At 36.0% G+C, this 26,804-nt stretch overlaps 1 protein-coding gene across 1 annotated transcript in view; it reads right to left on the bottom strand.

Annotated features, from left to right (window-relative positions):
• Positions 1 to 1,033: 1,033 nt before the first annotated feature.
• SLC5A8 (solute carrier family 5 member 8) overlaps positions 1,034 to 26,804 on the bottom strand; it is a 56,757-nt gene continuing 30,986 nt past the window's right edge. The window contains exons 8-15 of the mRNA XM_058568574.1: positions 26,095 to 26,183; positions 25,094 to 25,206; positions 22,180 to 22,247; positions 13,137 to 13,223; positions 10,254 to 10,459; positions 6,275 to 6,378; positions 2,660 to 2,739; positions 1,034 to 2,389 (exon numbers count right to left, since the gene is read on the bottom strand). Coding sequence (XP_058424557.1) covers positions 2,264 to 2,389; positions 2,660 to 2,739; positions 6,275 to 6,378; positions 10,254 to 10,459; positions 13,137 to 13,223; positions 22,180 to 22,247; positions 25,094 to 25,206; positions 26,095 to 26,183 — 873 coding nt within the window. The 3' untranslated portion in view covers positions 1,034 to 2,263. The remainder of the gene's footprint in view (positions 2,390 to 2,659; positions 2,740 to 6,274; positions 6,379 to 10,253; positions 10,460 to 13,136; positions 13,224 to 22,179; positions 22,248 to 25,093; positions 25,207 to 26,094; positions 26,184 to 26,804) is intronic.

Genomic DNA, 26,804 nt, shown 5'->3' with positions numbered 1-26,804 from the left:
TGTTGGTAGTGTTAAGTTCCATCATTATAGGAGATTAAGGATAAATTCAAGGTCATACAACTTCTCAGCGGCAAAATAAGAAGAGACAACTTGTGTGGCTTTTCCCTCTCACTGGAGTTGTTGTGATTCAAAATAGTTAAGAACATCAGATTATTTAATTTACATTATAATATATTAACCTTTTACTTCCATTTGATTTACCCAAAGATCTAGATAAGATATATTAATTTTAATAATTAATAGTAATGTTACTTTGATTTCTTAAGAATTCTGTCCGGCACTCTTATGTATTTATAAAAGTAAAATATTGACAGTTCCTAATGTCACAAAGATATATTTTGTTAAAAGAAAGTGGAAAAGAACGGAAGTATCATATCTCTCATCAAGAATACATTGTATAACCCCTGGGATAGGAGTCAGATAAGAGAAAAAAATTATTTAAATAACCTGATTTTGATTTCTAAAATTGAAGCATTCTGCACACATGTGCATTTAGAAGTATTAAATAAATAACAATAGTTCAAATCACACCCGCATAAAACAAATAAGATTATACCTTTCTACTTATTAAAAAATTGTAGAAAGATTTACAAAGTTTAATGTATGCTTACCAATATATTAATTAAAAAAATAACATCTATATGTATACGAGATATATGATTACCTCATTAATGTAAATATTATATAAATCTCTTTGCTTTAGATAAAGCTATTCCTAATTTTTTTATTTTTTAATGTTTTCAATTGGCAATCTCTAAATGGACAGAGTATTCTTACCTAAATATCAGAAAACAAGCAAAAAATTATTTAATTATAAAACAGTTAAAGTACCTAAATATTTCTGACATTATTATTTTAAAACATTGTAAAGCTAAAAGCAACTTCTAAACAGTATGTAATGTGGGTTCTGTAGAAAAGAATAAGTTATTGATGAAAGCCTATAACCAAACTCTTAGCCAGAAATGTAGCAAAATAAACAAAATAAACTTTGAAATTTTGAAATTGAAATTTTACTACATGAAATTTTGCTACTTGAAATTTTAAAACATAGAACAAGGCATATATTCAGTAATTCCAAAAAATTAAAGAAAAATAGTAGTGTTTGCCTATGTAACTTAGCTCTTTAACTGGACGAATATACTAGAATTCAAGATTTCTAAGCATATGTACCTTTAAATTTAATTGATTGCAAATTAGTTGACACTCAAAAATTCAGCTTGATAGCCTTCAATGTCATCATCTAACTTCATGAATCTTAACCATTTTTAATCATGTAAATATTCTTGGATCACCATTCCATAAGTACCTATGCTGAAAATACTTTAGTCAGTATCAGGCTCATGAGAGTTGATAATTTATAGGCTGGGACTTAGTGAACCAGGATCTGGGGTAGCACGATTCATATTGAGTATCTCAAGACATATGCAAGCCCAAAGCAATACGGTAAACAAGAAATCAGTAAAGTAAAGCAGAGGTAAACTGCACAACAAAACCAAAGTTGATGGGTCAGAAACTAGGAGTTCAGATACGAACCAGAGTTTAAGAAGGCACTATAAGCAGCCAGTGGCCAGGAAGTCTAGATAATAAACAAAAAGGCACAAAAAAAGACACCTAGCACCAAGAAGACCTTGATCATTGGGCCCATGTTCTGTCTCAAACAGGATGCTTCTTGATTACCAGTTTCCTGAGACAGAATCTGTTCCAAGGTTAATATGCACCCTGGGCTGACAGGGGTCAAGGAGAAGCAAAGATCTAGACAACAGAGACCTGTCACCTCATTGCTCCCTAAGAATAGAGTATGTAGTAGAGAGGAGATAAGCTCTTTTCAATATAAGTTATGATTATGGCAAACCCCAAAACTTATATGCTAGCAGCAAATGCATGGAAAATATTTTTAATAATACCCAAATTTAAGAATCTGCTTTTGATCATCAAGTATGTGTGTGTATGTGTGCATTAGCTTTTCAACAGAGATGCAGTCATAACTCTCATAACTTTCACAACTACAGGTTCGTTGAAATAAAAGAGAGATCGAGGGAAATGCTGATGCTGAAACTCCTAATTCCAGAATAGCATCGATTAATGAGGGTAGTAAGTGAACAGAAAGTCAGGACTTTGCTTTAACAAAAGTTTATCCCCCAAAACTTACCCCCAAAGCACTCATGATAGACAACAACAACAAAAAATCTAAACCTGATCCAATTATCTTAGAAAACATATAAAACTGGGACACTGTTTAAGATCATTTAGTATCCAAGCTCCTTCACAAATGAGTCCCTTTGATCTTGCCACTTTGATCTGTGAAGTTCAATTCAATATGGTTGAAGGCAGGATTATCAGTTCCACCATCTTCCATTGGATGAGATTTATAGCTTAAAACATGCTTCTTCTAAAAGAAAATGTTAACAGGGTGATTAGAAAAAACAAACTGTTCATTCATTCGATTCTAAATAATTGTTACTACTGCTTTTCTTTCTCTAAATCAGCTTCATAGTCTACTGAGGAAGAGATATACAACAGAAATAGATCATCAAAGAATAGGGAAAATACCTTGCTTCTCCATCAGAGTTCAAAAGAGAGTCTAAGGATTAGCTAGTATTCTATCCTGATGATAAAAATCACAGTCTTACTAATTTAAGAAAAAAGAAAGCCAACTTACTTTCTTAAAAACATCAAAATTGGATAAAAAGTCCTCTTTGGTTAGTAGGAATCTGTGGTCTAAGTTTTGTTTTCTTCCTCCTGAAAAACATATACATTATTTACATTGTTAAAAAGATACCTGTAAATACCCAGTGACAGTCCATCATACAGGCATTTAACTTGTGCAGTTATGTCTATGCATTCATAAAACACAAAGAGAAAGAGAATCTTCTACATAGTGCTGGAGACTTAGCCCACCATTTCCCTTCCCTCAGTCAGTCTCAGATTCTGCAAGTCTCTTACTGTGATAAATATGAGTCTAATGTTTAAAGATACATAAGATGGCTTTTAAATGCAAGCCAACTCCCTCATCCGGTGCTCAACCAGAGAAAGAGTCATCTGGCCCAGTAATGATAGGAAAACTTGTTTAAAAGCATCCTTCATGATCTACCAATAAAATATTAAATCATCTACCTTTGCTTCAGACAGTGGAGTTGCCTTTCTCCAATTTGGGTGGCTGTGAATAAAGACGTGTGTGAAGAAATGCAGGAGAACACAAATGGTTGAACATGTTATTTAAATGAAAAACAATATGTGACTGGTGTTTGATCCAATTTCTCTTCTCTAAGGTTTTGCTTTATACAAAATCATTCTCTGGTTTGGCATTTATTTGCAGATCAAATAGGATGCTTTTAAAACTATGTGTCTCAAAGAGTGGTTCTCAAACTACCTCTATCCAAATCACCTAGGAGACATACTTAAAATGCAGATTCCTGGACTCCAATCTGGACTGATCCAATTAGAACCTCTGGGGTGGGGCCACTGAATCCAGACTCTTACCAAATTTCTGAAGCCCTCTAATGTTTGAGAACCACCACTTTAGTAAAATACTAGATGGGAACCTCTGCTGTTCTGGAGATGGAATCAACTTGAAATTAATTAATTCAACACTGCTGAGTGCCTACCATGTGCTGGAGACTCTACAAGGTGCTAGAGAGATAGAGATGAATAAACCAATCACTGCACTCGTAGCTTATGGTCTACTCAGGCAATCATTTACCCCACTCTACTGATGAAGAGACATGAAGCACAGTACATAGTCAGGTGACGCTGAAACGCCAACCAAGTCTGTTTGGCCCGAATTCTTCCAGAGTCCTGGTATTCTACAGTAGATTTTTACATATATTTGCCAAGGAGCATCAGGATTTTATGTCTCTAAATTTTTTTTCAAGGTGCTCACTGCTGCTGTCAAATGGGAATAAGTCATTTATGAAATTAATGAAGTTGAAGTGTTTTTTATCACTGGATGCTGGCTCATTTGGGTAGAGCATTACTTTTTAAAACAAAAGATTTAGTAGTTTATGGTTATCAGAATCAAAACATTTAAGGAAAAAAGAAGGAGTACTGAAAGGAAGTACTCTGATACCTCATTTTCTTAAAGAAAAAAAAAATGGGTTGAACAAGGACTAAAGGTCAAATAGTATAAAGAGATTGGTTAGGTGTATTCCAGATCTGAACAATTGGGTTACTGGTGCGAAAAGCTTAAAATCTGTCTTAAAATATATCAAAACAGATAAGAGAATAGACCTACTGTGCTGGTAATTTTTTTTATGAGAAGGAAACACTGTCCTCTTTGAAAAGAAAGAGAATAATTGAAAACAACTGTTTGAGAGGTAACAAATACCTATAAACTTTATTATAAATGTATAATAATTATACATTGTACTATATAATAATTATATTATAATTAATATCATTACTTATATAATTATATTATCACCACTAACTACTAATATAATTTATTAATTCTAAATACAAGCGTCACAGAAGTTGGAAAGATAGTGCTATCCAGGTGCCAAAAGACAATGATTGGTAGTAGGAGTCCTTAAAGTGGCATAGTGCTGGTAGCTTTGTAGCATAAAGCAAACAAAGACATCAGACATACTTGGACAAAGTGTAGGATTTCTGACTAGTTATTACACATTTGACAAAGAGGGCAGTGGAGCTGCCTTCTCCTAGTGTGGTTGCTGTGGATGCATATGGGTGAGGGAATGTAGGAAATTAGGGGGCCAGGCACTTTTTTTTTTTTTGGTGAGGGAGATTGGCTCTGAGCTAACATCTGTGCCAATCTTTCCTCTATTTTGTATGTGGGTCGCTGCCACAGCATGGCTTGATGAGTGGTATAGGTCGCACCCAGGATCCGAACCCGCAAACCTGGGCCGCCGAAGTGGAGCATACTGAGCTTAACCACTATGCCACCGGGCCAAGGGGGCCAGGCATCTTTCACCAGCTCCACAATATTACCCTGGTCTGAGCCACCGTGTTCGCTCACCCAGATTACTGCAATAGCCTACTACCTGCCCTCTTCCCTTACAGACTATTCTCAAAACTGGATCAGAGTGCTCCTCTGAGAATTATTGGAAAAGTAGTTGAAAAAATATCCCATGTAGTAGATCTAAAAGACACAGAAATGGACAATAGGAAAAAAAAAGATAAGAAAATTAGAACTGTCCAAGACTCAAACACTTGACTGACAGAAGTTTCCAGAAAAAGAAAATAGAAAATGGCCAGAAATTACAAAAGCAATAATATAGGAAAATGCCCTAGAACTGAAGGACATGGCTCTTCAGATTGAAAGGACCCTACTGAGGACCTAGGGCAAGGCAGTCCTTGTGAAATGGGTCACATGCAAAGGGTTAACAGGCAGCATGGCACTGGCATTCTCAACAGCAACATAGTAAGGTAGAAGAAAATTAAGACATCCTCTCAGGAATAAGAAAATTATTTTCAACCTAGGATTCTCTACTCAAACAAATTATCAGTCAAATAGAACAAGGAATTAAAGACATTTTTTTCAGACATGCAATGTTTCCAAAATCTCTTCTCTTGTCCACTCTTTCTCAAGAACATGCTATAGGATGTGTTCCATTCAATTAAGGGAGTAAACAAGAATTAGGATTAATGGGATGCAGGCAGTAGGGAATCCAACACAGGAGGGAGGCCAAGGGAATTCACAGAACAAGGACAAAATGTAGTCCTGGGATAACAATTCTATAGCAATCCCAGAGAGCAGTGTGTACTATGTGTATTACCAGTTTGATTTTTTTAAACTATTTTTTTTTAAGTTTATGAACATCTGAAAAAAAGCCTTCCCACTATGTTTAGATATAAAGATTATAATTATTATTCCTTACATGTGTATGTTTCTTTACAGTTTACAAACAGTCAACATAGGACAATGAAAAGATCATGACGCAGGGGTGTAAAATCCCTGGCATTGTAGTAGCCATGGACAATTTTTTCAAGTATTTTATTTTTATCTTACAGCAACGTGTGAGATAGGCAGGTCAATTATTATTATCCTTATGCTACACATAAGATAGCTAAGGCTCAGAGTAGCTACATAGACTTCCCCAGGGTCATGCAGCTAGTGAACGGCAGAACAAAGATTCAAATAGAGATGAGTCGTCTTCTTTCAAGTCCAGGCTCTCAAATTTCCCATGAGTGAAATGGAACAAATAATTAAACTAGCTGTTAACACAACTATAGTAAAATAACATACATAGCTATAAAACAGATATAGTAAAGCCCGACAGGGAGGTAATTACATCAATAATAATGTTTAGAGAGTTACCTGTTGGTAAACTGATAAGCATTCCCACAAAAAACGTCATCAAAGTTCCAAGAGTGCTGAAGTATAGATATGATAAGGAATACCAGTTATCCATCAGTGGAGTCCTAAGGGAAAACAAAAGTGTAACTGTAAGATTTCATGTCATGCTACCAGCAACTAAGAGTATGTGTCAATAATCCTCATGGCAAAGTCAAAATATAATATTTAATAATGTTGTTAATGTCATAATCTGCTGCCCCAATTTTATCTTATTGGATCAGGAATTAAAAATATGACTTAACCTTGACCATATACTATAATACTAAACGTTCATATATATTCATTCAACTCTGCTTTATGTCCCAGGCACTGTTCTTGTCATTGGCAAGTCCACCATAAAACAGGCAGCTAAGGTTCCTCTCTTCACAAAGTTCACATTCTAATGGGGAAATAAATACAATAAACAAGTAAACTAATTAATAAATATAATAATTTCCACTGGTGGAAAGTACTGTAAGGAAAATAAAACAAGGCAATGTGACATTAGCTCGGTGGAGAGAAGGAACTACACTCTGATGTGGGGTCAGAGAAAGCCTTTGTGAAGAAGTGACATTTGAACTGAGATCTGAATAACGAAAAGTTCTTGAGGAAAACATCCTGGAGAGAGGTGAACACCAGCTGACTGAAGCACAGTGAGCAAGACAGAGCGGTACCAGATGGGAGGTCTTTTTGTGGGACTTGCATGAGTTTGGATTTTATTCTCCAGGATACGGCACTCGTGGCAGGATTTTAAGTAGAGGAGCAACATGATCTGATCTCTTTCTAAAATGATTGCTCTAGGATCCCACTTTCAGCTTTGATAGAGTAGCTTGATTTAAACCAACCATCTTGCCAAGAACAATATATAAAAACTGGGGGGTGGGGGAAGGCAGGTTTTGGGTTTTTTTTTAATTTTTGGTGAGGAAGATTGGCAACAGATGTTAGCTGAGGAAGACTGGCCCTGAGCTAACATCCGTGCCCATCTTCCTCTATTTTGTATGTGGGACGCCTGCCACAGCATGGTTTGACAGGCGGTATGTAGGTCCACGCCTGGGATCTGACCCTGCAAACTGCAGGCCACTGAAGCTGAGTGTGCGAACTTAACCACTATGCTCCCAGGCTGGCCCCGGAAGGCAGGTTTCTTTAAGACACCAGAGAGATCATGACAATTGGAACTTGAGGGGCCAAGGTCCCAGAAAGAAGGGAAATGCACTGAAGTGAGCTATTGAAATTAAGATAATGTGGTATTATTGGGCCAAAGACAGACACAATAGAACAGAATAGAGAATCGAGAAACAGACCCACAGGAAAACAGTCATTTGGTTTATGTCCAAGTTGCCACTGCATTGCAATAGGGCAAAAGGAGGGTCTTTTTCAATAAATGGTGTTTGGTTAGCTGAGTATCCATATGGGAAAAAATGAAGCTTGATCACAGCACCTACAGAAATCAATTCCAAAATGGATTACATTTCCTAAACGGAAATGATTAACAATAAAGCTTTTCAATGAAAAATTAAAGGAATATCTTTATGACCTCAGGGTAGGAAAAGGTTTCTTAACCAGACACACAAAAGACTAACCGTATAGGAAAAGACTGATAAGTTGAACTTAATTAAAATTAAGAAATTCTGACCACCAAAAAGTATCATTAAGAGAGTAAAAAGACAGAGTGGGAGAAAAATGTTTTCAAGACATATCTTATATCTAGAACATGTCAATAACTCTTAAATGAATAAGAAAAAGACAGAGAATCCATTTAAAAATGGACCAGAGATTTCAATAAAGACAAAAAAGTAAATATCCAAATGGCCAATAAACATATAAAAAGGTATTGAACTTAATCATAAGAGAAATGCAAATGAAAACCACAATGAGCTACCAATATATACCTGTCAAGTATTGGGAACTTAAAAAGTAAAAACTGAATCTGGGTAATTGAAACCCAGTTTCCAGGCAACCAAAAGGTATCTTATTTCATCTTCAGCTGTGACATTCACTCTTCTTGTACTCTAGCGATACTGAACTATGTATGATTCCTAAGATGATACCATGTGGCTTCAGGCCTTCATGCATTTGCATATGTTGTTTCTCCATCCTGCAATACACACTCCTCTTCCTTTTGTCCCCTCTGCCCAATCTTGTTCACCTGATCAACTCTAGCTCATGCAATACTCCTCCAAGAAGCTCCCCTTGACCCCACCCAGGAAGAGTTAGGCTCTTCCTCCTCCCAGCTCCCACGATAGCCTGTGAATAGCATTTATCTCAACTTATTGTTTGTTTCTTTTCTTGTCCAATTTCCCTTCTGGTCATTTTCTGAAGCAAGAATGACTTTCCAGACCTTCTCCCTCTAGCCAATCTCTGCATTCTTCAAGAAGTACAACATCTCTGAATTCTTCACGCTAATTTCCACTTCAACTTTGTTTATATTCATTCTTTTAACAAATATTTATCAAGTATTTATTAGCTATTTATCATGTGCTCGCTATTAGACTTACTGTGCTTACTGAGTTAACGTGTATATTAGCACATTCTCTCCAGCTAGATTATAATTTCCTGGAAGGCAGGAACCACAGGGAAGTGGAAACGATTTTCTATGGATATTACATAAATGGCCAGCCCAGGGCTGAGTACATAGTTCACGCTCAAAAATTCTTGTATTGGCCGAGTTATTTTATAAATAAGCTAACATATAAAAGTGATTTTAAAAAGTAATTATTATGGTACCAGGTACCAAGTACATGGTAAATCTCAGATAATTTCTTTGTTTCAGGAATCCAAATAACTATTTTGCCTTACACTCAAATTAAGACAGATAATTACATAATCATAAAAAAATGCTAAGCAAAATTGTGAAACAAGAAGTACATCCTGAAAATCCTCCCATGTGCCCTTCCATTCATCTTTTCTCACTTTCTGACTCTAACGACTTCTGACCCCTCCGTTAGTTCTTTCATGCTTGTCCAGACTGCTCCTTGCATTTCCTTGCTCCTCTCCCCACAGCACCCTACCTAGTCAAAGCTCCCCAGATAGGCCTCAGGCTCTGGAACTACCTTTTCTTTCTACCCATCCAGAGTTTACCAGCCTTGAACTCCCACTGGCAAGCACTCTCATAGCTGAATTCCGTCCAGGATGTGAACTGCTAATAATAACAGTCACGGTCCTTCTCAAAGGAGTGTGTCCATTTTAAGAGGCAGATACCATGTCTTGACCCAAAGGGAATGATTCTCTAATGGTTCCATTCCAGGTAAGCTGGAACTGTCATACTTTGGAGGCAATGGCTTCATCTTTGCGTTCCTTGAACATATCCATGAGGTTTGTGCTTTAAGACAACATTTATATAGCCACTAAAGAAAGTCTTGCCCTCACACTCACTATACAATAAAGCACTTATCTACCAACAGGTCTGCATCATTTCATTAAATCAGATGACGTCAGTATCCAGAAGCTCAAAAGTGTACTGCATACTGAAAACTCTAGCAAGAAGATCACGGCTGCAACTCATGGCTAGCACTCTCAACATTTAGAATCTTTAAAACTGAACAAACAGCAATTATCCAACATACTCGGATAATTATGGCTATACTTCAAATACTATATAAGCAGTGTTGCTTTTATAATTGTGCTTTTCATTTTAAAAGTTGTTCAGTTGACAAAGACAATTTTTCATTTAACTAGATCTGGTATTTGGTAGCATTTACCCATAACAGAATTTTTTGTTGTTGTTACTATTCAAGTCTCCTCCAGATCTGTAGGTGAGGCAGAAGTTTCTACCAAAATTAAGAAAATATGGCATTTTTGCCATTTCTGAACAAAATATTATAGCCAGAAAGCCACAGGGGCTCTACCCATTTCAGAATTAGGCAAAATTGCATCACTGCAGGCAAGACAAAAAGCAACAGGGGTTCTCTACCTGTCACATACATTTTTTAAAAATATGACATTATAAAACTTAATTCAACACCTTTCAACATTGTGTACTTGAAAAGCACTAGCAGACAATGGCATTTCTGTAGTTGTCATCCAATTTGTTCCATTGTATGTGCTGTTACAGCCATGAGTTTCAAGGCTTAGTGGCATAGTTCTCTCAGGAAGTGGAGGGTAAAGCTGAGATCCAATTCCGACCCACAAAGAAACAGCAAATCCAGTCAGCAGACCAGCAAGTGCTCCCTGCAAAACAAGAGTGCTTTTAAAAGAAAAATAATACAGTTTGCTTTGAGATGGAAATTAACATTAGAAGGGTCAGCTCGATATAACCCAAGTCAAATTTACCTGCTTCCCTCCTAAAACTATTCCCCCTTACAAGATCCCTGCCTCCCGTCAAGGGCCACATGAGCCCCTAGTCCTTCAGCCTAGAGCCCTGGGGACTCTGTAATCGCATTCCCTTTTTCACATTCCTATCTAGTCAATCACCAATTCTTATCCATTTTTCTTTTCATATGTCTCATAATTCCATTCCTTCCACCCTGTGTCCACGGCCAGCAGTCTGTTCTGGCCCCCTTGTCTCTTCATACCTAAATAACTACAACAGTCATGTAGTTAATTCCAGGCCAATTGTTCCCTCTCTTTTCATTTAATCTGTGAACAAATGGCATGCCATATGAGCAACAGACTATGAAAAAGAAAGCATACACAGAGTTTATTCCTATACTTAGAAACATGCATGATTGTAATTGTGCTTTATGGTAATTAGGGGCAAAACAGCAAGCAGTTTTCACAAATGACTGCATGGTGCAGACAACCAAACCAAGTATTTCCAGAGATAAGTGGAGATGTCCTCTTTGAAGACATTTGGCTTCCCAATCTTTGGAAGACTTGGGTCCCCCGTTCCTGCTTTTCACATGTAATCCAGGTGTTCTCCCAGCCCTTGAATGATTTAAGCCCTAGTTTCAAATGATAGACACAAAAGCAAACCCTGAGCTGGGAAGCTCTTGTTGTGAAATTTCTCCCCTTCCTTCAAGAATAATGATCAGACAGGGCAGCCTGTGCCTCAGGTTCCACATAGAGAGGACAGGTGAGGATATGTGAAGTAAGGGGAAAAACATAAGCAAAATCATAGGGCAGAAAAAAAGAATGGTATGTTGATGGGAGAAAGAGAAGACTGCTGACCAGATCAGAGGATTTATGTTGGGGACAAGGACTGTGAGCTCTTTCACTAAACCATGAACCCTTCAGAGCAGAATTAGGTTTCTTTATTTTTAATGCCCCAGTACTCACCACAGTGCTAGACATATAGCAGTCATGCAATAAATGTTTTTTAATAATGTGAGGTTGAAATGGTAGGTCTGGCCAGCTGTTGACAGGCCAGACTTGCCTACTCTCCACAATGTACATGGATTGATCAAGGATCCACAAAATTATAAAACCCACGAGGGCAGAAATATTCAGTGCTCCCTACTCCCAGGATACTGCTCAGCCCATAAATATTCAATGAATGAATGAATGAGAGGAAGGGAGGAAGAGAAGTAAAGGAAGGGAAGAAGGGAAGGAAAGAGGGAGGAAGGGAGGGAGTGAGGGAGAGATGGAGAGAGGAAGTCCACTCCAAGGTAAGGGTAGACATTCTGCTGGTGAAAAACATGAATATAGTAAAAAGAGGTACTTCCTATGATAGGCACAATAGTATCCCACTTCCCCTGAAAAAGGACGTGTTGGACCTAGTCAGCCACAGCTTTTCTGGAGGCAACTCACAGTGGCAATAAATGTCAAAAACCAAAAGTCAGTCTTTTTTTAATGTTTCAGACACTCAACAAACCACCATGCATTTCATAATGCAGAGTCTAATTAAAGCTTCAACATTCTGAGGTGGACACAAACTACTGTCTTTCATTGTCATTAATTTCTACCAAACTAGCCTTTCATGTGACACTTCATTGTGAATTATTATTAATAACAATAACAACAATAACAGCCCTTATTAGTATCTACCTTACCAATTCCTAATGCCTTATGAGGCAAATGGAATTTGAATGTAAAGAATGGCATTTTAATCTAAATGTAAAGTCATAGTTCTGTAGTTATTCTACGCCTGTCTGAAACAACTGTACATACATTATCAGTTTTTCTTGAACTTCAAGTCACAGAAGGACTGAACCACTGGGGTTTCAGAGAAATAATTTTGATTTCATTTATTCCAAACAAAATTGAGTACTTTGAAGCACAAATATGTCTATGCAGAAGAACAGAGATATTACCTGTTTCTGGATATTATTCCCAATTATGATCACCCATTTGGGGCTAGAATCATGTTATTGGAGCTATAGCTTTAAATACCAGGAGCAAAAATTTTCGTGCCAAGATGGTAAAGATCTGATCTTATCGCTTCCCTTTGCTGTACTCTGGCTATTCACAGGTACCCTCAGCTCTACTGCCCTTAAATCTTTCATATCCAAGCCTGTTGATCTCCTTCTTTAAATCCTAGTGGTTAATTTTCAAGAATGGCAAAAAGATAAATGCCCAAAAAGTGTTGTTCGTTCAGTTAGATAATACCCATAATATATATCACATATCATAATACATATTATTTCACAATATATATCCTTTAGTTATGTTCTATAATACTCTATTTTCAACATAGAATATAATTATATATAATATATAATTGTATATAATATAATATAATATATATCATTCTGGCAGTTTCCATTTAGCTTCACACATGCAGAGTCTTAGTGCACAGTACATCATTGTACACCCCAGCAAAGTCAATATGAGTAATTAAAGTCATTGAGACAAGTCACTAATGACAGATATCAAAGGTACCTCATCTTTACAATTGAGAAAAAATTGTATTTAGGAAAGAAAGCCTTACACATATTCATTCTTTATACTTACAGTTGAGTGTACTTACAATTGAGTTGGCAAAGGGAACCAAAATGCCCAAAGCAAACAGGCCCAGAAGTGGTCCACTGACCATGCCAAATATGCTGAGTGATGCCTATGAAAATAATAAAAAGTCAGCAATTAGCAGTCTCAAACCCAAGGTAAAAATGTTTCAAAGTAATTTCATCAGGAAGAGGATCTAAAGTACTCAGCCTCCTCCTGAAAATCATGGCAGCCTTGTCATTGGCAAAAGAGTAATCAGAAGTTGGAAGCTTCTGCATCTCAGTCTCAAGTATCCATCTGTTCATTCAGGTACCCTCAATAAAGGAAGCAAAATGTAAAGAAGGTAGAGAATCATGGACAATGGGAACATCTATATGAATGCATAAGACAAGAAGGACATCACTCCTCCTGGCCTTGGTCTTGCACACGTTAGTAATCAATCACATCAGTCCTTTGACAGTCTCAAAATCCTCTGCAAATCAAGATTGTGGATGAGTACTGCTAAGCGACCAGAGGTAGTAATGTAACCTGATGCTTTCCTTGGTTCCCTAAGGATGGAACTAGAATGAAATACATGATTTAAAAAAAAAGATTGGTTGAATCATGTAGAGATTTAAAATCTAATTGGCTTATTGCAACCTTTGCTTTGATGTATAGATGCCAAAATCACAATAGTGAAAAAAATTTACAATGTAAAGAACAGAGAAATGCAAATAGCTGAAACTTCCAAGAGATATCTGTTCTCAATAATTAAATGGCTAATTTTTGAGAGTGAGCAGAACCATAAAAGAAGGATCAGGGACACACTGGTTTGTCCACAGAGCAAAGGGGCCTGATAGAACAGAATGAATGAATCAAAGAAAAAATATTAATTCAGGAAAAACTTTAGAGGGTATAGACTGTAGTCGTTGGTGGAGGTGGGTGGGGAAGCCTACCTTGTGAACTAGGGAAAGGAGTGTGGGTACCGACGATAGAGGAGAACTAGTGTTTGAGGAGGATATGGACTTGGGATACGATCCTAAGGAGTCATTTCACAACTTCTCTTGAACCAGAGTCCAGTAGGAAGGGAGATGAAGTCTCTCAGTGTAAAATGTGAAAGAAGTCACATGGCCCATGAAGCAGACTGTTATATTGTGACCTATGATCCAGTTTTGGAAATATAAGGAATACATTTCCTAAAAAAGACCTGTCTCAGGAAATAAGACCTTGGTTAGAGACGAAGCAAGGAAGAACCGGCTTGGAGCTATGATGACTCTCCTAGAACATCTCACTGTATATCCTCAGGCCAGAGTCAACATAAGAAAAAAAGGGGAATCAACCACAATAAGAGCTATAAGAAATTATGCAGATTATGGAGGAAAGCACATTCAGAGGAGTTTTACTAGTTATGGCTTAGGTATGCTAGATAAGCTTGGAGCTTCTGAACCTAATTCATTCATTTTTATAATCAGGATGAGATAAAACTAGTTTAACTGGTATGCCCAAAGCAACAACCACCCAGAATGGACCCAAGCCTTAGGTCTGAAGCATGAACCTGGAGAACTTGCTTTGCCCAGCATTATCCTTCAAGTTTCTAGATCATGAGGAACTCCAGGAGTCCCAGAGGAGGAGTCCAGGTGGCCAAGGAAGTTTCAGGGAGCACTTGGAGTGATCAGATAAGTGAATATTCAAGAACCAACCATAAATAGGTACATTCAACCTGAATTTGTAAAATGCCTACTTTGTCCTGAGCACTGCAGTAGGCACCAGATATTTGGTACAGTGATGAACAACAATGTCATAACCCTCACCTTTATGGAATTACAAACCATTTAGTAATGCAGACATTAAATTAATAACTGTATGATAATGGGGATGATAAGAACAATACAAGGTGCTCTGGGAATATTTGGCAAAGATGAACTCAAACTTATCCAGGGAACAGAAAGTCTTTTTGAATAATAATATTTAAGTTGAAACTTAAATAATAAATAAGACTTAGATAGTTGAAGGGTTCTCCAGACAGGGAGAAAAATCTATTCTGAAGCCTGGATGCTAAAAACAGTGAGGAAAAATCCCCACAAAACCTAGGTATTTCCACTTCTGGGAAAATGGAGTAGATTTACTTTTCCCTATTCCTCCTGCCAATAAAACTAAAAGTCCTGGGAGGCCAGCCCCGTAGCATAGCGGTTAAGTGCATGCGCTCTGCTGCTGGCGGCCTGGGTTCAGATCCAGGGTGTGCACCAATGCACTGCCTGTCAGGCCATGCTGTGGCGGTGTCCCACATAAAGTGGAGGAGGATGGGCATGGATGTTAGCTCAGGGCCAGTCTTCCCAAGCAAAAAAAGAGGAGGCTTGGCATGGATGTTAGCTCAGGGCTGATCTTCCTCACAAAAAAAAAACAAAAAACTAAAAATCCTGGACATTACATAGAAAACAAACATAAGAAAAAATATGAACATGGAGAGAAGAAGGCAGATGGGCAGAGTGGCTAGGGATTTGGGGACCTTAAGAATGACACAGTGATGAGTTCTCTGAGTTTCCTTTTGCCCCACATATCCCAGTCTTAGAGTTGAAGAAGCTGGCAACCTAGAATTGACAACAGGTGCAGGCAAAAAAAGCCCCAACAAAAGCCTGTTCTCTCTAGGACCAGAAAAGGAACAACTGAGCAAGACAGAAAACTTTTAGACGATAACTGCTCAATTCCAGCCGTGGAATAAACTGTCCCCTCAAACCATATGCCAATGAAGGCCAAGTAGGGAGCCTAGATTCTAGCTCTGCCAGCCTATAACAAGGCACCTCTTTCCCTCCCTGCAGGATTGGGATGTCATAGGACATCTAGTGGAGAATCAGGATTCTTACCACTGCACAGCAGTAACAAGACTGCCTCCACCACAGTCACCAGCAAAACAAGAAGCTGCTACCTTGGGTGTCAATAAGGGCCAAGCGCGGAACCTGGACTTCTACTTCCACCTGGCAGTAAGGAGGCAGCAACCTCCCTTACCCTGTTGAAGTGGTATCAGAGAAAGCAAACTAAAACAGAGGTGTAAGTAAGAGCTAGAGTCTCATCACATAAAATGAAAATGTCCATGTTTCAACTGAATTCACTTTTCATAGCAGGAACTAGAAAGATCTGAAACTGAATGTAAAAAGACAAGCAATAGATGCCAATACAGATGTGACAGAGATGTTAGAATTATGTCACAAAATTTTAAAGCAACCACAATAAAACCTCTTCAACAATTAGAACACATTTGAAACAAATGAAGAAATAGAAGGCCTTAGCAAAAAAAAAAAAAAAAAGACTCAGCAAAAACACAGAAGATATAAAGAAGAACCAAATCGAAATTATAGAACTGAAAACTATAATAACTGAAGTAAAAAATCTCAATGGATGGATTTAACAGCAGAATGGAAGGGACAGAGGAAAGAACTAGTGGACTGGAAGATACACCAACTGAAATTACACAATCTGAACAACAGAGAGAAACAGACTAAAAAAAAAATGAAACAAATCTCCAGGATCTGTGGGACTATGACAAAAAACTCAGCATTCATGTCATCAGAGTCCTACTGGAGAAGAGAAAGAGAGTGGAGCTGAAAAGTACTGAAGGAAGTAATGTCTGAAGTTCCAAAATTTGGTAAGATACATAAACTACAGATTCAAGAAGCTGGCAAACTCTAAACAGGATAAACCCAAAGAAATACATGCCAAGACACATCATAATTAAAATGAAAACTAAAGACAAAAAAAAAAAAAAAATCCCAAAAGCAGCCAGAGAAAAATGACATCTCACAGGTAGGGGGAAACAATTAGAATGGCAGCAGATTTCTCACCAGAAATAATGGAGGCCAGAAGACAGTGGCACAACATTTTTCAAGTGATGGAAGAAAAGAACTTGACAGTTCTTTCCAGAATCCTACACCCAGCAAAAATGTCGTTTGGGAAAAAGGCGAAATCAATGCATTCTCAGACGAAGGGAAACTAACAGAATTTGTTGCCAGCAGACCTGTCCTAAAATAATGGCTAAATGAAGTTTTCTAACCAGAAATGAAATGATAAAAAGAAAGAACCTTGGGACATCAGGAAGGAAGAACACAATAAGCAAAAATATAGGTAAATATAATAGTCTTTCCTTCTCCTCTTGAGTTTTCTAAATTATGTTTGATTGTTGACACAAATAACACTGTCTGATGTAATTATAAATGTATATAGAGTAAATATTAACACAACTGTATTATGAACAAGATAGTGTAAAGGGACATAAAGGGAGGTAAGGCTCTTATGCTTGAATTGGTAAAATTACAAAACAAATAGACTGTGATAAGTTATATATATACAATGTAATACCTAAAGCAACCGCAAAAAAATGTTATACAACAAGACAAACTCAAAACAACATAGATAAATCAAAATGGAATTCTAAACAACATTCAAGTAACCCACAGGGAGGTAGGGGGAGAAAAGAAAACAGAAAAAATGAACAGAAAGCAAAAAACAGCAGACCTAAGTCCTAAAAAACCAATAATTACATCCAATATAAATGGTCTAACTACACCAATAAAATGACAGAGATTGGCAGAATGGATTTTAAAACATGACCCAACTATGTGCTGTCTACAAAAAACTCACTCCAAATATAATGATATAGGCAAGTTCAAAGTAAAATGATGAAAAAATATATATTATGCAACAATTAACCAAAGAAAGGCAGGAGTAACTATTTTAACATCAGACAAATTAGACTTCAGAGCAAAGAAAATTATCAGAGGGACACCATATAATGATAAAGGAGTTAATTCACAAAAAAGACATAGAAATCCTAAATGTATGTGCACCAAAACAAGAGTTGCAAAATACATGCAGTGAAAACTTATAGAACTAAAAGGAAAATAGACAAATACACAATTATAGTTGAGAATTCACCACCCCTTACTCAACAATTGATAAAACAACTAAACAGAAAATCAGCAAGGATATAGAAGATTTCAATGACACCATCAACAAGCAGGGTCTAACTGATACTTATAGAACACTCCACCTAACAACAGCAGAGTGTACATTCTTTTCAAGTGTCCATGGAACATATACCAAAATATCATATCCTGGGCCATAAAACAGACTTCAACAAATTTAAAAGAATTAAAATCATACAGAATGTGTTCTCTGACCACACTGAAACAAAACTAGAAATCAATAGCAGAAAGAAAACCGAAAAATCTCCAAACAATTGGAAACTAAGTAACATACTTTTAAATAATCCATGGGTCAAAATGACATCTCAAAGGAAATTTAAAAATACAAGTGAAAAAGAAAATACAAAACATTGTGGGACACAGCAAAACTAGTGCTAATAGAGAAATTTTTAGCAATAAGTGCACACATTATAAATGAGTACAAGTTTCAAATCAGTAATCTAAGGTTCTAGTTTAAGAAGAGCAAAATAAACCCAAGGCAAGCAGAAGGAAGAAAGTAATAAAGATAAGAGCAAAAATCAATGATTGAAAACAGAAAAACAATACAGAAAATCAATGAAGCAAGGAGCTAGTTATTTGAAAATATTGATGAAATTGACAAACCTCTGGCAAGAATGAAAAAAAGAGAGAAAAGACAAAATTGTCAACATTAGGAATGAAACAAGGGTATCACTACAGACCCTGCAGACATAAAAAGAATAATAATGGAATGAACAACTCCACACACATAAATTTGACAACTTAGATGAAATGGACCAATTCTTTGAAAACACAGACTACTACAATTCACCCAATATGAAAAAGATAATTTAAATAGCCCTATAACTATTAAGGAAATTGAATTCATAATTTTAAAACTCCCAAAAAAGAAATGTCCATGCCTAGATGCTTTCACTAGAGAATTCTACTAAAGATTTAAAGAATAAACACCAATTTTATACAATCTCTTCCAGAAAATAGGAGAGAATTCTTCCTAATTTATTTTATGAAGCTAGTATGACCCTGATGCCAAAAAAAAAAACTACTTTCATGAATATAGATGCAGAAATCCCTAACAAAATATCAGCAAATAGAATTCAGCAATATATAAAAATTACACCATGACCAAATGAAGTTTATTCCAGGTATGCAAGGGTAGTTCAACATTTGAAAATCAATCAATATAATCCACCATGTCAACAGGTTAAAGAAGAATATCACGTTGGAAAGAGATTTTCACATATTGAGGTATATAAGGTAACCATTCAGGTTCAAAACTGAACCTGAACGGCTTGAACTAAAGAAGCCTGACTTACGGCCTATCAAACATACATTGTACATCTGCTTTAAGCATTAAAATAAGGAATGCATTCTCTTAAGATAAGAATACATACTTCCCCTCCTATGCCCTATTGGTAACACCCTTTGCCGACAACAGGGTCATGCTGACCTGCTAATTTGCAACTGAATACCTCTTCGAAATTTTGACAAACATGTGTCCTGGGCATGTTTAATGTATGTTCTTTGTCTAAAAAGGCATAAGACTGTTCTGAAAACCATGCTTTTCTGGAATGCTTTCTTCCTTTCTGGAAAAGGCCTTCCTGGGTTATAATCCTCACTCTGGCTCAAGTAAAACTCACCTACCTCTCTTATCTATAGAATGGTTATTGGTTATTTTGCATTGACATATAGTTATATCAATCAATGCAGAAAAATTATTTGACAAAATTTAACACTCATTCATAATAAAATCTCTCAGAAAAATAGGACTAGAAGGAAATTTTCTCAACTTGGTAAAAGGCATCTACAAAAAAATTACAGCTAACATTATACTTAAGGGTGAAAGACTGAATGCTTTCCCTACTCAGATTGGGGAAAAAGACAAGGATGTCCACTCTCACCACTCTTATTCAACATGATATGGAAGTTGAAGCCAGTGCAATAAGAAAATAAAAGGTATACATACAGATGGGAAAGGAAGAAATAAAGCTGTTCCTATTTGATGGAGACATGATATTCTATGTAGAAAATCCCAACCAATAAGTGAATTCAGCAAAGTCACAGGATATAAGATAAATATATAAAAATATTTTGTTGTCTATATATTAACGAACACATGGGCATGGGCATCAACATTAAAAATATAATACCATTTACAAATGCTCAAAAAAATGAAATACATGTAATCTAACAAAATATATAGAATATTTGTATAATGAAAATTATAATGGTGATAAAAAATCAGAGAAGATCTAAATAAATGGAGAGACATCCTATGTTCATGGATTAAAAGATTCAATATAGTAAAGATATCAATTCTCTCCAAATTGATACACATGTTTAATGTAATCCTACCAAAATCTAAGAAAGATTATTTTTAGATATAGAGAAGATTATTCTAAACTTTATATGGAAAGGAAAAGGAACTAGAATGTCTAAAACAATTTTGAAAAATAAAAATAAAGTGGAAGGACTCAGTCTACCTGATTTCAAGACTTATTATAAATCTACAGTAATCAAGACTGTGGTATTGGCAGAGGGATGGATGCATAGATCAATGGAAAAGAATATAGAAATCAGAAACAGACTCACACAAATATGCCCAACTGACTTTTGACAAAGCTGCAAAGGCAATCCAATGGAAGAAAGATAGCCTTTTCAACAAATGGTGCTGGGGCAATTGGACATCCATAGGAAGAAGGGAAAAAAATGTCAACTTAAGTCTCTACTTTACACAAATATTAGCTCTAAATGGATCATGGACATAAATACAAAAAGTAAAACTCTGAAACTTTTAGAAAAGAAACATAGGAGAAAATCTTCAAGATCTAGGGCTAGGTGAAGAGTTCTTAGACTTCATATCAAAAGCACAATCCATAGAAAAACAACTTAACAAATTGGACTTCATCAAAATTAAGAACTTTTGCTTTGTAAAAGACTTAAGAGGGTGAAAAAACAAGCTACAGAGTGAGAAAATATTTGCAAACCATATGTCTGACAAAGGGCTATTATCTAGAATATATAAAGAACTCTCAAAACTCAACAGTAAAAAGGCAAACAATTCATTTAGAACATGGGCAAAAGACATGAAGCAACATTTTACAGAAAAAGATATGCAGATGGTAAACACCAAAAAAAATGTTGATCATTAGCCATTAGGGAAATGTAAATTAAAACCACAATGAGATTCAGTACACACCTATCAAAATGGCTAAAAAAAAAAAAATAGTGACATTACTAGATACTGGAAAGCATGTAAAAAAACTGGACCATTTATACACGCTAGTAGTGGAAATATGGTGCAATCACTCTGGAAAATTGTTTGTCAGCTTCTTTAAAAAGTAAATATGCAACTACCACTCAGCGATCGCACTCTTGGGCATTTGTTCCAGAAAAATAAACACTTATGTTCCCACAAAACCTGTATACAAATGTTTGCAGCAGATTTATTCCTAATAGCACCAAATTGGAAACAACCCAGATGTACTTTCAACAGACGAGTGGTTAAACAAACTGTAGTACATCCATACCAGGGAATACTATACAGCAATAAAAAGGAACCAACTACTGACACACGCAACAACCTGGATGAATTCCAGAGAATTATGCTGAGTGAAAAAAGCCAATCTCAAAAGGATACATACTATATAATTCCATTTATATAACATTTTTGACATGACAAAATTATCGAAATGGAGAACAAATTAGTGGTTGTCAGGGGTTAAGGAGGGAGTAGGGGCAGGAGGAAAGTGGGAATGGCTATAAAAAGGCAATATGAGGGATCCTTGTGAGGAAAATGTTCCATATCTTGACTGTATAAATGTCAATATCCTGGTTGTGATATTGTACTATTGTTTTGCAAGATGTTACTATTGAAAGGTAAAGGGTATATGATATCTCTATTATTTCTTACAATTTCACGTAAATCTACAACTATCTCAAAATAGAAAGTTTAATTAAAAAAATTTTTTTAAAGAATTTAGTCATCTCTGTTCCTTGATATATCTATGTGTGTATATATATATATATATATATATACATATAAAGAAGTCTGGAAGGATGATCTCATAAACATTAAAAAGAAAAAGAAAAATTTAGTGATTATGACTCAAACCTTCGAGGGTCAGCTCTTACCTGCAACAAAGTTCCCATTAGTGATGCCACTCCAGCCATTCCAATACACAGGGCTCCAAACAGCAAGCCTAGATAGACAATGTAAAAGCCAGAGGAAAATCCAGACCCAGAGGATTAGAATTCTCAATAGAACAAACTATCACACCTTTGATTCGAAATGAGTAATATGACTGTGGTGAAGAATGGCCACATACATCAGAGCCAGGAAAAAAAAAGGAAATGGGTATTTTCCTACAGGATCAGCAGTGTGCAAAGAGAAAAGAAAACCCTGATATTGTGTCCCAGGATTAATGACACAATGATTAATGACCTAACATTAGGTTATATAAGTAAAGAATCCCTAGAATTAACTGCAGGGATTTTAAAGCTAAGAACTATTGTGCTATTAATCTAATCCTTCATAAACATTTGTTTATAAAGGAAGGCTCAAGTCTCTGTTTTCAGTTTGCCAAAAATAGGACACAATTCAGCTCCGCTCAGCACAACGTGATGGGGGAGGGGAGTAATAAATATCAGAAATTAGAGTCTTCTGACTTTAAGTGTTCATTTCTCCTGGGAAGTGGTAATCCACACCAAGGGCTGGTTTAGGACATTTAACCCTCTCATAATCTCCATCAACACCCTCAAGCCTTTTCTGTTAAACTAGCAAAGAAAGGTAGCTCCAAGACAAGTATTATATTTCCCCTTCTACTAAATTGTTTTCCCAAAACATCTTTATAGAAATCCTCAAGCCACCAGTGGTGGTCAGATGACAGGGTTTTTCTTTTCTCTTTTGGCTTTCAGTGTTTTCCAGATTTTCTCCAAGTACATGTTTTGCTTTTTAAATTATAGAAAAACTACCCCCCCAAAAAAATTTATTTTCTAAGACTTCTATTCAGCAAAAATCACCTGAAATCAGTCAATATAATTTCCCACACATAAAACTCAAAGAACAGAAAAAATGAATGAGAAATTTTCTCATCATAAAATTAGAGTATTCCTTATATTTTCTTACTCCTGTACACTCACACCTTTGTTAAGTATATTGGGTAAATAATCTTATTGCATCTGAATGGAAAACCTTACATTCACTTTTTGAAAGGAGCTCTTGATGATTTTTTGTGCTTCTGAATCCTAATATCCACAGTATTTCCAACATATTTATTTATTTATTTTATAATTTTATTTATTTATTTATTTTTCCCCCTAAAGCCCCATTAGATAGTTGCATGTCATAGCTGTACATCCTTCTAGTTGCTGTATGTGGGACGCGGCCTCAGCATGGCCAGAGAAGCGGTGCGTCGGTGCGCGCCCAGGATCCAAACCTGGGCTGCCAGCAGCAGAGCGCGCGACTTAACCGCTAAGCCACTGGGCCGGGCCTTTCCAACATATTTAGCGTGATTCTTTTTTTTTTTTTTTTTTTTAATTTTTTTTTTTTTTTAATTTTTTGTTTATTGCAGTAACATTGGTTTATAACATTGTAAAAGTTTCAGGTGTAGCTTGATTCTTCTGCATTTGATAGCTCCTGAATGGTCACCACTGTGGTTTTTGCTATTCAAAGTTATAGGAAACACATTCAAATCATCTGCCGTGTTCTTTTCTCTGAAGTCCTTACTGTACATATCTGAAGATAATGATTTTATATAACCCTTCAAAATGAATGAAAACCTCATCTACACTAGCAGAGCTGATTTATTAATCATCAGTAGCATCATTCCTTGAGCACCAGCTAGTGCCTCTTGTTTAAGTTACATTATCTCTAAACTTCATAGTACCCTTGAAAGGTGAATATTTTTTGTTCCCCTTTTCCATATAGAGAAACAGAGGCTCAAATGAGTTATTGGGTTTGCTCAAAGACAACAGCTAGTAAACTGATGAAGCAAGATTGGGCTTGTCTGGCTTCAAAAGCTTCTGTTCATTCTACTAAACCACCCAGCTTCATTAATCCCATAATGAGCTAGTCTAAATATTCTTTAGGAAGCATTGTATCATTTTGAAATTATGCTCCAGGATTAAAACCAGGTAAAATAATGCAATGCTATTTAAATTTAGGGGACAATGAAGAATATAAATTAAGTACTTATTCCAGGCAATAGTCCCGGCAATTATATATAGAATTATGGCTCAAAACAGAGTATTATTTACTATTTCTTTGACAGTCTATTAGTGTTATTGCGTTGAAGTTAAAGATTCTTTTTTAAAAAAAATTTTCTATTCATTCTAAAACACATATACCCAAGATGCCAAAATGAAGAATGAGGTACACCAACCAGACTTTTTTGAGTCAGATATTACATTTGGGACATCTGGGAACTAGAGGCCTTTAAACCTTCCCATTCAAGCTGATATTTAACCCCAAATAAGGTTCTATAATCTAAGAACAGAAGTTGAGCATTCCTTGCACAATTTTATAGACCACCGCTGGGACAGTCTATGTGTCCAGACAGAACTGACAATCAAGCTGGGTCAAATATCATAACGCTGTTCCTTTATCTTCAATTCATACACACAGACTATGCACCTTAAACTGACAGCACTTTCTTAGGTCATATTGAAAAAGTGTGGTTCTTGGTTCCAAACTAAGGATATTTCTTAAAACTGTGGCCTAAAGTTGAAAAGGAAAAGAGTTGAATTTTTTTCTGTGGCTAAGGATTTTTAACATAGATTTGGGATAGGAAGAAGGTAGGAAAGAAGGGCAGCCAAATAGGACTCCTGGAAACTGTTCTTTGTGGTCCCTGACAACCAATTGTTTGACGTGTCTCTCAAATCTTGATTGCAAATCTGGCCATGAGTGCATTAAGCCATAGGCATGCATATATGTATATACATTCAAACTGAGAAGTTCTTACTCTATATCTTCTATAGAAAAGAATTTCTGGTATCTCTAAAAATCATTTCCCAGAGCCAAAATGGAATTGCAAAAATGGAAACTTACTCAGTCCTTGGGAAATCCAAGAGAGAGATCTTTCTGAGAGCGATCTGAAACGACGTTTGACTAGATCTTCCACAGTTACTGCTGCTAAGGCATTAATACTGGAGGACACTGTGCTGTAAGGGAAAATAAAATATTTGATTTATAATATTTTAACTTTAATAATACTTTAAGCGGGAATGAGAAAGGGGAAAACAAATTGTTACTTCTTAAATATAACCAGATTTCTATTATATTATTTTTAATGATCACAGCATCCTCTTTCTGGAAGCAATTATCATCCAAGAATAATTCAGGCAACATTCATAAGCTTAATAGTCAGACAGGATAATTTATCGTTGCTTCCATTTTGCAATTAATCCTCAGTATCTATGGAAAGAATCTACATAGATTATGCAGTATTATTATATAACAACTTTAAAACATATTTTTCTTTGTGCATAGAAAGGACTGTCATAAGTCCTCACTAACATACGCCATAAATGTCAATAATATTAATTTCATGGATCCTCACTAACATATGATGTACATATTAATAATAAGAATTCCCTGGAGCAAACACAGGAAGTGCAATGAATAAGTTGAAACACAAAACAAGATTCTTTGGACACTGTATATTATTCAGCATCTAAATAGGAGATTTTAGTTCTAATTTTCCATTTGACCATGCTTTAGCCACATGTATATTTTAAACCAAGACTGTAGGTACCCATTTTTTAGAAACAGTGAAAGCTACCATCAACTGATCATCAATATTGTGACCCTACAGGGTATGTGATAGTGTATTAGATAGTAGGGACCAAGTTAAAAGTGAAGACTGATGATAACAGACTGCTAGCCCATAGAGATAAGAGTCACACCGACAGAGATGATACATGGAGTAGATTGTTTACATTGGGCCATTTGTGCCCATGTCCAGAATTCGTCTTTATTCCCCAAAATATCCAATAACAAAAGAAAGATCCCAATAGGAAAACATGTATTATTAGAGTCAGAGTTCATACCTTAATGTTCCACTGTAAACACAGGCCACAAAAAGTCCAGGAAGTCCCGGATAATCTTGCAGAATGTCTAGTACCAAATAAGGCATGAGCTGGAAAATTCCAAAATTTACTCCTGAGTATTTTGTGCTATTGAATAAAATTAATTAATGCCTCATTTATCTTGTGTTCTTCAAGAACTAAAGGAAGCTATTTCACATAAATGAAATTTCCAAATACCTCAAATTAAACTCTTTAACTGCTAACATTTAAAGAAAAGAATAGCACAGCAGTTAAAGGTGAAGACTCTGGATTCCGACAGATGTGGCTCTTGTTACTTAATTTCTCTGAGCCTCAATTTCCTCATCTGTAAAACAGGGGTAATAATACTAACCTCGTAGAATTGCTATAAAAGTTAAATTAGATAATCTATGTAAAGCTCTTATATAGTCTATAGAATAGAGTACATGCTCAATAAAAAGGGAGCTGTTTTCATTCTTTGGAATAAAAAATCAATTTAAAGGAAATATTTTCAGACCTCTATGCTTAAGCAAGCAGCATTCACGTAACTTAATTTAACTTCACTTCATGACTCAAGGCTATCTTTGCGAACTTCCGTCGCTGCCTGGGACTAAAAATGTAATAGCTGCGTATGGTATGAGGCATAGTGACCAGTGGAGAGTAACCTCAGTAAATTCCTGAAACTTGCTTCTTTTAAAAAAAGTTCCTGATAC

This window comes from Diceros bicornis, chromosome 25 (assembly GCF_020826845.1).
Source record: "Diceros bicornis minor isolate mBicDic1 chromosome 25, mDicBic1.mat.cur, whole genome shotgun sequence".
In the NCBI taxonomy this organism is placed as follows: Eukaryota; Metazoa; Chordata; class Mammalia; order Perissodactyla; family Rhinocerotidae; genus Diceros; species Diceros bicornis.
This window is presented reverse-complemented; position numbering and strand designations above follow the sequence as displayed.